This window comes from Onychostoma macrolepis, chromosome 24 (genome assembly GCF_012432095.1).
Source record: "Onychostoma macrolepis isolate SWU-2019 chromosome 24, ASM1243209v1, whole genome shotgun sequence".
In the NCBI taxonomy this organism is placed as follows: domain Eukaryota; kingdom Metazoa; phylum Chordata; class Actinopteri; order Cypriniformes; family Cyprinidae; genus Onychostoma; species Onychostoma macrolepis.
Window position 1 is genome coordinate 2,094,182 of NC_081178.1, and position 14,759 is coordinate 2,108,940.

Sequence of the window (14,759 nt, forward strand, 5' to 3'; positions counted from 1 at the left end):
CACTTGCAGTAAAAGGAGACTGCGTCGGAACAAGAGTAAATAAGGACAGACACAAGAGAATTTAAGGATCTTTGATAAACAATATTTTGAATTGCATTTTATTTACATATTTTCATTTTTCACTTTAAAGTTTTAGTAATTTTGTTGTTGTTTTTTTGTCAATTTTATTGGGGATTTTGTTTGTTTGTTTTGGATTTTTATTTTAGTTATTTTACCTTTTTTTTTTAGTTCATAAGTTTCCCTTCTTTTAAATTCTGTTTTTATTTTAATTTCAGTTATAGCATTGGTAATTTTGGGCTATATATATTTTTTTTAAATATATTTTTTAAACTTTGTTTCCTTCTCAATATTATTATTATGATTTAGTGTTAATACAGAATCAAACTGACTCTATTTAAAATAATAATAATAATAATAAATACACCTTTTTAAGATGTACACAATTTAATTAATAGTAAAATTACATCAAACTGAATTGAATAATCTGGTAACACTTTACAATAAGGGTACATGAATAATCATGTACTAATGCCTAAATTAATACTTAATTCATTGTGTACTAATGATTATTAAGGGAGTTAACTAATTATGAACTATCCTTAACTATGACTGGAGTCATGCGGATTCATGCATGAATAACGGCAGCCGTAACAACGTGTTAGTACACGTTTGATATTTAATACATTAATTAACATTTATGGGTAAACTAAATCAAACAGCCTCTTTAAGAAGGAATCAGAAATACTCTGACTTTGAAATTAATTTAAATAATTTAATACTATCATAATTTGAGCATTTGACATCCTCAGCTTTGTCATAAACATTATTGGGTGGCAAAGGATTAATTGATCATCCTCCTCAAGTGTAGAAAATAATAAATACACTAATGACTGATCTTGTCTGTTTTATGTTCTTCTCTCACCCTATTGTGTCTTATACACGGATTAATAATTAAAAAAAAAAATCCATGCCACAAAGAACATTTGTAGAACAATTCCTAATGAAATGCTCAAACTGGAAAGAATTCACTCTCCATCCAGACCCAGCCGTGATGATCCTGTACCTGCGCTCTCTGACTTCTTGAAAATCCACACAGCATCTCTTAACCGGGCTGAACACTCACTGTGTTAGTACATGTGTGTTTGATAGAAAATATAACATGAATCATGAGCTGAGTTTAGTAAGTAGTTAACAGTGAATTCATTATGACATTATGATCGCCATTGGCTAGTAATTTTTAGTTTACTCGCCAGACTGATAATATTAGGCCTATATAGCCTACTGTATATGTCTGTAAAATGGTACAGCTTTTTAAATATCTGAAAGTACACTCTTAACATCAGTTAGTCAAGCATTATACAGTATTATGAGAAGACGATGATGATAATAATAATAATAATAATAATAATACGAATTCTGATAATAAGAACAGTATAAAACGCACTAAGCATTAACGAGCTGCTGGATTCATGAATATTAATCATGTTGTCTGCGTTCACTCGAACTGATTCGCTGAAATCAAAACAGGGACGATAATAGGTGAGCGCCAGCCAATGAGATTGTCGTTTGCGCATTAGTTCCGCCCACTACCGGAAAACCCGGCAGTTCTTAAAAGCTGAAAAAATCCATAGGAACTTTTGACAGGAAAATACAACAAAGAATATTGTTTACATGTAGTGCGTCAATTCTGCATGTAAGACTCTCTTTGCTCTCACCAAAGCTACGGCGAGTCGTGCACCTAGAGTTCACGGTACGTCAAATACAGGTGCGCTGCGCATCCATCGAGATACATCTGAAAAATAGCACAGATCGCTTGACGGAGAGTGAAACTCTGAAGCGCTCAGTCAGAGTGATCGGAGAGTGAAAATATATCTGTGCTAAACTAATACTTAGCCTCCAACTCACACACTGGCGAGTAAAATCTGAGAATTTATTAGCCATCGGCTAATAGTAGACATCATTTAGTCGCCCAGAGTGAAGATTAGTCGCATATGCGAGTGATTTACTCGCATTGTAGAGAGTTGTGAATTAATAAAGGATTAATAAATCAATTCAAAATGTTCTACTTATAAAGTTCTAAAGTTTTAAACATGAGCCATATCACCATAGCAACTTCTCAAACATTCCAAATTCACCATGGTAACACATAGTTCCACCAAAATGCAACAGTGTGTCATGTGGCTGCAGTGCACAGCTGTGATATACTGCCCCCATCAGGTGACAGACGGTACAGCAGCTACAGCAGGAGGAATTCAGCGGCTCTCTGAACTTTTGTTCCAGCGGATGACAGATCATCTCTACAATGCATAGATTATGGAAAATACATCAAGACAATGTTCTGGCTTAGCCTGCACAATCACACACAGATTAAGGGGTAATGCGAGTGTGCGCATGTGTGTGTGTGTGTGTGTGTGTGTGTGTGTGTGCGTTTTGTGACAAATGAGGACATACATTTTTATGACAAGGGTATGACAGGTATTACAAGGAGAAGGTGACTTTTCAGGACATTACCCCATGTCCCCACTTTTCAAAACGCTTATAAATCACACAGAATGGAGTGTATTGAAAATTTGAAATAGCACAAAGTTTCCTGTAAGGTGTAGGGTTGGTGTAGGGCAATAGCACATACAGTTTGTACAGTATAAAAACCATTACGCCTATGGGATGTCCCCACTTTTCACAAAAACATGTGTTTTTATTTAACACACAGCTGGGGTGTCAAAGATAAAAACCATGACCGGTCAAAAGTTAGGAATAATTAAGATTTTTAATGTTTTTGAAATAAGTATTTTCTGCTCACCAAAGCTGCATTTATTTGATAAAACAAATAACAGCTGTTTTCCACAGCTGCACAACTGTTTTCAGCACTGAAAGCAATCAGAAGTGTTTCTTGAGCAGCAAATCAGCATATTAGAATGATTTCTGAAGAAACGTGACACTGGGGACTGAAGTAATGATGCTGACAATTCAGCTTTGATCACAACAAACAATGACAGTTTAACAGGAATACTATTTCCGAGTTATACTTTAAAAAAAAATATATTTTTTTTTTGATCAAATAAATGCAGCCCTTGTGAGCAGAAGAGACTTCTTTCAACAGCATCATTCCAAACTTTTGAGCAGTAGTGTCATTTCTTACACATCAACCTAAATAACACAATAATACAGCAGAAATCAGCCTTGACCGCCATGTTGGAGAAGAAATCACACAAACACACATATATAGATGTTATTTTACGCTGTTATATGATAACCTCCGTAAATTAACAGGTGTGTGTATTGTGTTTTTAAAGCTTTTAGTCTGTGGAGTGAGTTTGCTGGATTAGACAGTGATCGGTCTCAACGCAAACACACTTCCAGACACAAGTTTGGACACACTTGAGGGAACTCATGTTCAGCAGAATCACAGAAATATGTATTACGAACTAATAAAAAAAAATCTTACATTAATTTCCTTGATTTGTAGTGGATAGTAATGGAAGATCTAAAAAAAAGAAGCTCAAATATATATATATTTTTATTTTTATATATATATATATATATATATATATATATATATATATATATATATATAATTTTATTTGTGTTATGTTTGTAATTTTATTTGTGACATGTTATGATCACATCATTCCCAGACTTCCATTTGTCTTTTATTATTCATAAGCATTGAAACTAGTTATAATCTATTCATAATGCTCAGCTAGCAGGTGCATCCAAACTTCTGACAGGTAGTGTAGTTGATAAACTCAATACACAGTCTGATCCAGCGGACAAAAGCTCAAAGCACAACACACACACACACACACACACACACACACACACATGCACGGTCACACACAAACTCATCTCACAAAGACTCACTGCGGCAATCAATAGTGAATTCTTCCTAAAATCCTGCTGTGGACAAATTAGAAACAGCTGCATTATGACTGATCTGATAGATGTTAGTGTGCAGTGGTAAACGCTCACCGACACATCTGACAGCGCGTACACATGCTGATTGGAGCTCATCTAATCACTCTAATTAAAGTAATCGCATCATCTGCATCACCAGGACAACAGTCAACACCAAAAACAAGAGCAGTTCGGATGATAACAGTCAAACCCAATCTGATGCTCACTAATCTAAACCCAGAGATCCAGGTTCAGAACAAGATGATAAAATACACTCTCAAACATATCGTGACAAGATATAACATACAGGATATACGATAGAAAACTCCACCCACAGGTAGTACATCAGTGGATGAAGAATTAGAATAGCAGTCCCACTGTCAAAATAACAATTATTGTTATTATTATTTCAAAATAATTAACAAAAAAATGAATTTAATTGTTTTCTCAGTTGAGGCATTTTGAAGTTCAAACCATTTTGTATGAAATAATCCATTAGTAAATTATTCATTTTAATTATTTATTTATTTATTACAAAATAATTAACAAAAGTATGCTTAAAAATGAATTATATTAATGTAAATAGTGTTCTTAGTTTAGACACTTTGAAATTAAAATAACATATGTATGGTAGAATTTATTAGCAAATTAGTTAGTTAGCAAATAACTAACAAAAACATGCCTCAAAATAATTTATTAAAAAAATTTAATTTTCTAAATTTAGAAACTTTGCAGTTGAAATTGCATATCTTTGTAATTTACAAAATGTTTACACTTTTTAGAAAATAGTATTATTAATAATTATAATAATACAAATAAAAAATATAATAATAACAATAATAATAATAATAATAATAATAATTATAACTATTTTCTCAACTGAATACATTTTGTATGGAAGAATTAATTAACAAAAAACTGTATAAATAAGCATAACATTTTATTTAATTAAAATATGTTAACTATTTTCTTAATTTAGACACTTGAAGTTCAAATAATGCATTTTTTGCATTGAAAATATATTAACATATTATTAAAAGTATTTGAAAAAATTAATTATGCGCAAAAATGAATTTAAATAAAAAGATTAAATTATATTCTGTACTTTTTAACATTATTTTTCCAATGCTATCAATATAATTTTACTTATATTAGTATACTTGATATGACACAACTCACATGAAACTGATGGTCACATGACCTGATAATCATCATGTGATCAGGTCCTGTATGTAGGACAGCAGGCGTGCGCCGGGATTGTCAAGCATGTGTTCATCTGTCATGATTTCATCAAGAAGAATCAATCCTTCTTTTCATTTAATCTGAGAGCGATGAGCACCAGCACATGGGCATCATGCTACCACTATTAAATTAACCCAGTTATGTCTGTCTGGGAGAAAATATGAGGGTTTAGCTCTTCTCAGAGTAATACAGGATCTCTTCTGATGAGCTGAAGACAAATAAAACACTCAAGTTACCGACTTTACTATTAGCCTCATTCACGACACACCAGCACAACAAATCTAGATTTACACAGATAAGAATGGTTTTACAAATAAAACAGAAATTGTATTCCTGTCCATGATTCTAGTAACACCAAAGTCATGGGCTAAATTCCCAGAGGATGAAAGTCCAATAAAACCATCTGCCAAAAGCAAATGTAAATGCATCAATGCAACACAATTCATTCTGCTCTTGTTTCTTGAATGAAGCTAATTGATTTTGGACAAACAATTCAACTGATTCTTGACGACAGCTTCCGCAACAGTATTTGGAAACTAGCTTTTCCTACACTCTTAAAAATAATGCTTTACTGGTGATTAAAAATGCTCAAGAACAGTGCTTCTCAACCATGGGGTCTCAAGATGACTTTTGATTATGCATTTTTATTATTGAATGAATTATTTAAAATCAAACGAACAAGTTTTAAAAGGATCAGGATTCCCAGAGTCTTGGAAAACCTGGATTCGTGAAGAAGCCTAATTTTAAAAGTGTGATGGCTATATCTGGAAAAATCCAAGTAGATTAATACAATTTTTAACATAGCATGAGCATTTTTATATTAATGATTATATATACTTTTTTTTTTTTTACAAGCTCTAAAATATCAAGTGGAAATTGTGAGGAAAAAAAAAAATTCCAGAATGCAAAATCTAATAATAATAATAATAATTATTATTATTATTATTTCTGTTAACTTATTTGTTTTCATAATTATTTTATTTTATTTTGACCATGTCCATAAATTAAAATAAGTTTTAAAAAACAAACTACCTAGGGCTTAGGGGTCATTTCAATGTTGTTGTGGACAATGTGAATTAATTGTGTTTGGCATCATTGACGTCAAACCGGGTGATGCAGCATGTATGAATAAACTGTGTGAATGCAAATGTGAAGACATCTTTGATGATTTTGATGGTTTGCATTCAACTAGATTTCAATGCATTGAAAGCATCAGTGTAAACATCTTGCCTAACATCTCATTTTGTCCAACAGAAGAAAGAGGTTGGTTAATGGTTCAAAACATCATGAGTGTGACGTTTTGAGTGCAATATTCCTTCTGAAACATTTATTTTTGAGAGTGCAGGTTGTCAAAGTCAGTCAGTGTCACTTTTGCAAGACTTTACTGTCACGTCTCTTTAACTTCCTGAATTCAAACACTTCATCTTCACAAACACAACAGTTTAGGGAGTTCAGCTTTACCAGATAAAGACCATTACATCAGACTGACATCAACAGCTTCCTTCAAAATCCGTCCTTGAGCAAAAGCGTTTTATCTGGGGCGGCAAAATCTCACGGTGATGCTTTTCTCGCCATCAGAGACGTTAAAGTGTGAATCGAGTCATTAAGAACAGAAGGACGAACGGGTCAATCTCGATCTCAAACACAAAACACAGCATCACTATGAATCTGTTCAATTGAATCCTATACAAACGCTTTCTTGAACTCAACGCAAGGCTCCTGGGCAGAAGCGTCTTACCTGAGTTACTTTCTCGGTGACGTTGTGCGTGCGGTCGATGAGTTTGCAGGGCGCGATGATGTCCATTTCTCCGGCCGGGAGGGCGATGAGAGGGTCCGGTTTGAAGTCCACAAAGTTGAGCGTGATCTGTGGGATTTTACTGATGGCGCGGTAACGCATCAGATCCGAATCAGAGGTAGAGTTCAGGATGTTGGATTTGTTGTTCATGGCACCTGTGTCAAGAAACAGATTTTGCTTTAGGTCGCTGAAAATCTCCTTTTTAGTATGAAATGCTTTAGACATTTACAGTATTTATCATATCTATAGTACCGTTTGGGATCTTTTAATGTTTTTGAAAGATGTCTCTTATATTATATTATATTAAACTATTGATTAATATTTTGAATTAGCTTTCATTTAAAGATTTTTAGTTGTCATTTTAATTTTAGTTTTAAATATGTTGTGCTTTTGACAATTTTATTAGTTTTTTTGTTTGTTTAAATATTTCTATTTAGCTTTAATTTATATTTATTTAATTTTAGTTTGAGTAATTTTACTAATTCAAACATTTCATTTCAATTAATTGCAAATGCAACATTTTTAATTTTAATGTATTTTTTTCAACTTTATTTGACTGATACTATGTTTAATAGTATTTGTTTTTGTCTTCCTCGCCTCATCAAAATACAGTAAAAATGTGAAATATTATTACAATTTAAATTAGCTGTTTATTATGTCAATATATTGTAAAATGTCATTTATTTCTGTGATCAAAGCTGAATTTTCAGCATCATTACTCCAGTCTTCATTGTCACATGATCCTCCAGAAATGATTTGCTGCTCAAGAAACATTTCTGATGTGATACATTTTATTTTTCAGGATTCACAAATGAATAGAAAGTTCAAAAGAGCAGCATTTATTTGAAACAGAAATCTTTTGTAACATTCTAAATGCCTTTAGTGTCACTCTTGATTAATTGAATGCATCCTTGTGCAATAAAAGTATTATTCCTGGTCAGTTTTCTCACCCGTGCTGCTGCTGGTGGGTCGAGCGCGGTGCTTCCGGTCCCATTCGGGCCGCATGGCCTCGATGTCGTCCACTGAAGATGCGCGGCGCATGCTGTGAAAGCTCTCGCGTGAGCGGCTGTTAGTCAGGCTGCAGTTGGACACGGAGGCGTCCGGATTGAGCCGCTGTGGTCGGGGAGAGGAGTGACCCAGGGGCAGCGCGGTGGGGTGCGGCGGGGCCGGAGAAGGGGACGAGGGGTCGCTGCTCAGGAGGTTGCACTGGTCTTCGGGCAGCAGCGAGGACGGAGTGGCTGCGCTGGTCAGACGGGGCGGCTCGTGTTCAGGGAGGGACAGCAGCTCACCCAGAGCCAGGGATTCGTGGCTTTGTGGACGGGAGCTACTGGGGAAACCTGTTCCTCGTCCGGCCTCCGGATCCTCCCGCAGAGAAGATTTACTGTTATTCCTGGAGTTCAGGAGCGGCAGACGCAAACGGATGCCACGAGCTCGATCTACGGCAAGCACAGAGAGAAAAATGTCAAAATTAGACATTTTTGTACCAAAAACAGTCATAATTTAGTCTAATGGCCATTTTCCATCTTTGCAATTTTAATGGGCAGTGTTATTGTGACTTTAATTTGTAAATGATCTAACAATACTTACTCTAATAATAATAATACATAAGTAAGTAAATAAATGTAAAAAATATATATCCATAAAAAAAAAATTATATAATATTTATAAAATATATATATAATAATTTTCATGAGTTTTACAACTACAGTTGCCACAGGCCTGTATTATAAACCTATTCTTTTTTTTGTATAAGGTCCTTTTTTAAACAAAAATTGGTCCCTATAAAATGCTCTTCATTTTTCTGGTAATCAGATGAAGGCATAAAACATCAATTTAATTTATCCTAATCAAATTTATCATAATTTATCCTAAAAATTTATTTTTTGGCAAACAAAGTGCTGCACAACAGAGGTTTACTGTAAAATAAATTAAAATGAAAAAGAAAACAAATGTGATTATTCCTTTAAAAGTAAAGATTTATTAATATTTAGTAGTAGTAGTAGTAGCATTGTTGTTACATTGAGTCTTAAGACAGCTAAATAATAATATTCTGGCATAGTTTCTGCACATTAAACTAAACTTTTATTTTGACGGGTTGCCGTGCGGAACTTGCAGCTGCAGTGTATGTGAGATGATGGTAGATTTCTCAGATTAAACGGTACAATGCTAGTGAAGTGACTCTCAGAGCTGCTGGAGATGATATTCTTGTGTTTTATCGTCAAATAGTGAGACGGCAAAAGCTGAAAACACCACAAGCGTCGTCCTCGCCTTATGCGTGATGGCAAATGCTTCTGCAGATTTGTAGTATTACTATATAATTTTACCTGAGCATTGCATATCACGCATATTGCTTTGTTCTTGGTTCTTGTCAGCAGTATCTCCACCATGATAAGCTCTGAATGAATGACAGGCTTTCTGTTGTAACATCGCGCATCGGTAAATAAGAGGGTGACATCTAGTGGAGAAGACTAATGATAAGATGCATATTAATCAGATCTTGTTTTAAATGTTTGCTGATATAAAAACAGGAAAAGATCGATTCGCGGCTTTTGAGAATCGATATCAAATCGACATAATAATAATAATAAAAAAAAACGATTAATCGAAAAATCTATTTTTTTTTTGCCCAGCCCTAGTTATTAGTTTCTAATTACAGCTACAATATTCCATGATATTTCCAGGTTTTCCATAATTGTGATATTATTTTCAGTTTCTACAAATGGCAATTAAATTATAATTTTTTTTCTTCAAAATATATGCATCAGTGTAACATCTGTATGGTTTCATGAAGAGGAAGAGGACGCATTGACGTACTTGAATGGCGCCACAACACAGGCAGCTTATGATTGAGATCCTGTGGGTCGTGTAGTTTATCGTCTGGCATGACCTCAAAATTCAGAATAAACATGATCACCACGCCATCTTCATTCTTCACAGGAACCACATCCACCAAACACAGGAAACACGCACCTGTGAGAGAACAGAATAATGATCCTTAGACGCTCACTTATATTCATTTGTGCACATGCATCTTTATAAAAAGCATGCATATGATATTAGTCAACTACTCATTTATACTCCTTTCTTTTACTGCACCAAATTCACAATAAAAGAACAGTGTCCATTAATTTAGTTGTTTATTGACTGTGAAATTGAATTTACCGTATTGACCCGAATATAAGACGATGTTTTTTTCTTGGAAATACATCTGAAAAAACGCGTTCGTCTTATATTCAGGGTCTAGACTTTGACATGTCAATAATACACCCACAACAACAGGTGGCGCCAAAAACGCATAAAACGAGTGTGCCATGAAATATGTAATATAATGTGTGTTGTAAAGATCACGAATGAAAACAAATGAAAAAAAAAAAGCTTACAGCAGCATGATCGTGACTGTCATGTTAGCCTGATGGGACCAAACTTCCTCTGTAAGTGATTTTAAAACATAAGACAGTACCCAGATTTGAAGACTACAATAAGATTTCACGTCTACTGATAATAACATTTTGGTAGGCTACTATGAGTTGGATAGCCTAATTGTTATATAATTCAGATGGGCTACCTGTTATTTCAATGGTAGCCTATATCAAAATTTTCCAATGTCATTGTTGGTACATTTTACCAGTATTTACCATACTTTCAAAACAAAAATTAGAATTGGAAAAATATGCAATATGAAAATAATTTAAGAATAAATGTGTTTTACAGAGAGAAAAAAACAGTGGGGGTCGTCTTATAATCAGGGTCGTCTTATATTCGGGACAATACGGTAATTAAATTGAAAAAAAAAAAACATAGATTTAAATAATAATAACAACAACAATAACAATAAATTAAACAGAAATAATGAAAAATAAAATAAAATATTAAATTTTAATGTAGAAGTAAAACCGACAGTCAGAAACTGAGGATTATTATCCTGACAAACTAAAATACAACATATTACTGAATCATGGGAATCCTCTCATGGACTAGTTAAGTGAAAAACTATCATCTGCCAGCAAAATTAAGCCTGATTACAAATACTCTGTGTGTGTGTGTGTGTGTGTGTGCGGTTACATCACACATTTATAGACAAAAACACACAGAAAAATAGAGCTGCTTAGATATTATTATAAAACAAATCATATACATCATACAATACTGATGTCAATCAAAATAGCAACTGTTTCCCAATTACAGAATGTCTTGAACTGACTACAGTGAGCGCTGAAAAAGTTTCAAACCACACAAAGCTGCTCAATCACAGAGATCCCAACACAAACACCACGTCTGATGAGTCAAATCATTACAATTCTACACACAGAGCTAGAGGTGTGCCATCATAAACACACAAATCCTGACTTTGACTTCTCAGATTCGTCTGAAAGCTGCTCAATGCTCAGATTTACACCGTCTGTGATTTCATCTCAACTCCTGATGTCTTACCTGGATCTGAACGCACAATCAAACAGGACAGAGAGGAGGAAGAGACTGAGCAGACTGACGGACAGCAGAGATTCTCCTCAGTGAACACAGAGAGACAGACTGAGACACACGGAGACAGAAACGCTCCAACTGGCCCACTGTAATCCCAGCTGTGAAACGACACATGGATTACAGGTCCACCAATGCCATCTGGACACGCGTGTGTGTGAAAAACAGCACAAAACATCTTCCTCTTATCAGTTATAGTGCAGACCAAATGCAGAAACACTTTTGTAAAAGCCAAAATTACTAGTAACACATAAATACAGTGCCAATTTGACTAGAAATCTAATTAAAGTGTCAAATAAAATCCTTTGGCAATCAAGAAAACCATCATAATTGACTCCATTTATCTTCTTAATTCATGTTTTTAGTCTTATTGTGAACAATTTATTAGTACATGTTATTCTAAATTATGATCTTTCCTTAAAATGCCTTTTTTAGTATCAATAATACAATATTATAGTTTTCATTTATGTATTTTTTTTCATCTTCATTTTAGTTAAAGTTTTAGCAATTTTGTTGGGTTTTGTCTTTTTCTTTAAATGTCTATATACTTTTTATTCATTTTTATTTCACTTCTAGTTTTAGTTATTTCAGTGTTCTAACAAATTAGAAATGTTGCCTAGCTGACATAAAATAAGTTTAACATTTAATTTGTATTAATTAATTAATTATTTTTTTTAATGAACAAAAAAGTAAAATAAAATTAAAATAAATTAAAATAAAATAAAACAAAGTAAAATAAAATGATAAATGAAAAACTTGAAAGTGAACTTGAAATGAAAATTATGAAAGTTGCCTTGGTAATTCATTAAAATAAGTAGTTAATTAAGTTAAGTAGTTAATATAAGAAGTTAAAGTTGAAGTATTAATGTTTAAAAATTAAATATATGAAAGCTGAATATTTTTTTGTTTATTTTTTGTAGTTAAAGATAATAAACCTGTCTCCCACTTAGAAATGACTTTCCTTCACATTTGACATCATCAATCCATCTTATTTATCAATCCCCTTTATATAGAGACACTTTACATTTACATTTTACATTTATGCATTTAGCAGACGCTTTTATCCAAAGCGACTTACATTGCATTCAAGTTACAGTTTTTACATTTGATCAGCTCTTGCTTTCCTGGGAATCGAACCCATGATCTTGGCGTTGCTAGCGCCATGCTCTACTATTTGAGCTACAGGAAAACCAATCTAATCAATTTTTCATAGAAAATATCACGTTCTGCTCTACAACAAAGTGCTCAATATCTAAATGCATCTATATGCATATGGAACTCACAACAAAAATAAAGAGTTTACATCTAAAGGATCAAACGCCTACAATGTCCACAAAGGGATATAAAAACACTGAATGCTATGACAAACTGAAGCGGCTGCAGACCTCCTGATCAACACAGAGACGTGTGAATGAATACACACATGAACAACAAGCAGAAGAGCCCTGTTGACATGAGGACGCTGTCCTGAAAAATACATAATCCCACCTAAACACACACATAAACACACTCTACACACACACACATGTACAGATTAAGAGTGGTCAGGAGGAGGGATTGAACTTTAATTCATTATGCTTCCGTCCACTTTAAAAGACTAATCCACTCCAAGATTCAGAAGCCACACACACACACACACACACACACACAAGGCTACATCTGTATTTGTTCATCATCTGTATGTCTGGATGGAATTCTATAATCCCAACAAAGTGCTCTGAGACCCAAATCACTGATGTCCCGCCTCAGAAATGAGAATAAAAGATGAAAATAAACCAGATTTAAAAAGTATGAGATACATGTGAATGTGCACAAAAAATAAATGATTAAATTAAAATAAATTAAATTAAATAACAATAATAAACAAATAAAATAAAACAGTGCAAGGAAAACAGTCACTGGGAGAAGAATTTAATTTATATTAATCAATTAAAATTGTTATTATTGTTATTAATTCCTGCAAATGTTCATTTTAAAACGTGAAACTAAAATTGACAGTCAACATTCATGATTATTTATCTGGATGAACTAAAACAAAACATATTTCAGGAATCCTCTTGTGGACTGATGTTCACAAAAATATTTAAATAATAAATAAAACAATGAACTGAGAACTGTCACTTTGATATTAAAACATATGACCTGATAAACTAAAATAAAATGAAAACTGATAATATAAAAATATAAGCAAATTAAAAACAAAATCATATAAACTTTCTTCTGCTTCTCAGTTGTTTCTCAGAAAACACTTCTTCAATAAGATTTAACAGAGAATAAGTCTCCTGCTTCTCCTGAATAAGTGATCTCACATATGTTTCCTCTAGAGTTTGAGAAGATCTCAACAATGTCTCAAACTGTGCTCAGATTCGTCAAGAGACCAAAGTCTGTAATCAGAAATCAGACATCTCAATATGAACATTTCTCATCTGATGATCTGAGCTGCTGCTGACAGTCATTTTACAGCTCTAGACTCTGACTGCATTCTATCTTAGGGTGACCATACGTCCTCTTTTCCCCGGACATGTCCTCTTTTTGGACCTAATGCATCTGGCTGGGATTTCTTAATCGCCCAAAATGTCCAGGATTCGGCTGTTTTCTTTATCCTGCTCCCGCTGATTTTCTGACCATTGCCGCCTGCTCCTGCAACATGTGTTTCTCTGCCTCGATTTTCGTGTCCTCTCCTTTAAGCATTCTAATATTGTGTATAATTTTGGCGCATCAGGGAGCCGCTATTTGTATGAAGTGTAGGCCTATTTAAATATTTTTGAATGAGCGTTTGCGCTGTTTACTTTCACTTTCGATTTCGCGATCACACGCACTCTGTGTAAAGGGAGAACATCTTACAAGATCAGATATTTGTAAATGAGCTCAGGATCTGTTGAGCAGCAAATACTCAAGCATGGTCTTGTCAGTCATCATCTCTCCTTATTCTCATCCTGTGATCCGTCAAATCGGACTCCTGCAGCTCTTGTTGGATGCAGGGTTGCCAAGTCTGCGTTTTTTTCCACAGAATTGGGCTATTTTTAAACTGTTGCCATGTGTTAATTTTCTCAAGTGGGTTAAAGGTTTGAAATTATTGAAATATTGACTGAAATGCTTGTATTGAAACATTTTGCATTCTACCTATGATAAAATTTTCATGGACCTACCCAACTTAATCCCAGCAGTCCTTAATATCTTCAAGAAATGGCTGAAAACACATCTCTTTCATCTTCATTTGACCCTCTAACTCTAGCACTTTCCATTCTAATGCTAATTCTAATTTTATCTGCTTTTTTTTATTAAAAAACTTGACCCTCTAACATTTGCATTCTCTATTCTATTTCTATTCTAACTACTTGTTTTATTT

General features: G+C 33.8%; 1 protein-coding gene across 4 annotated transcripts in view; it reads right to left on the reverse strand.

Annotated features, from left to right (window-relative positions):
- The window catches only part of kcnh2b (potassium voltage-gated channel, subfamily H (eag-related), member 2b), a 212,431-nt gene that overhangs the window by 83,661 nt on the left and 114,011 nt on the right, over positions 1-14,759 (reverse strand). For 3 of the 4 annotated variants that reach the window (XM_058765578.1, XM_058765579.1, XM_058765581.1), the window contains 3 exons: positions 9,746-9,901; positions 7,882-8,367; positions 6,875-7,086 (listed from right to left, as the gene is read on the reverse strand). In XM_058765578.1, the coding sequence (XP_058621561.1) occupies positions 6,875-7,086; positions 7,882-8,367; positions 9,746-9,901 (854 nt within the window). The remainder of the gene's footprint in view (positions 1-6,874; positions 7,087-7,881; positions 8,368-9,745; positions 9,902-14,759) is intronic. The other variant, XM_058765580.1, reaches the window with a different exon arrangement.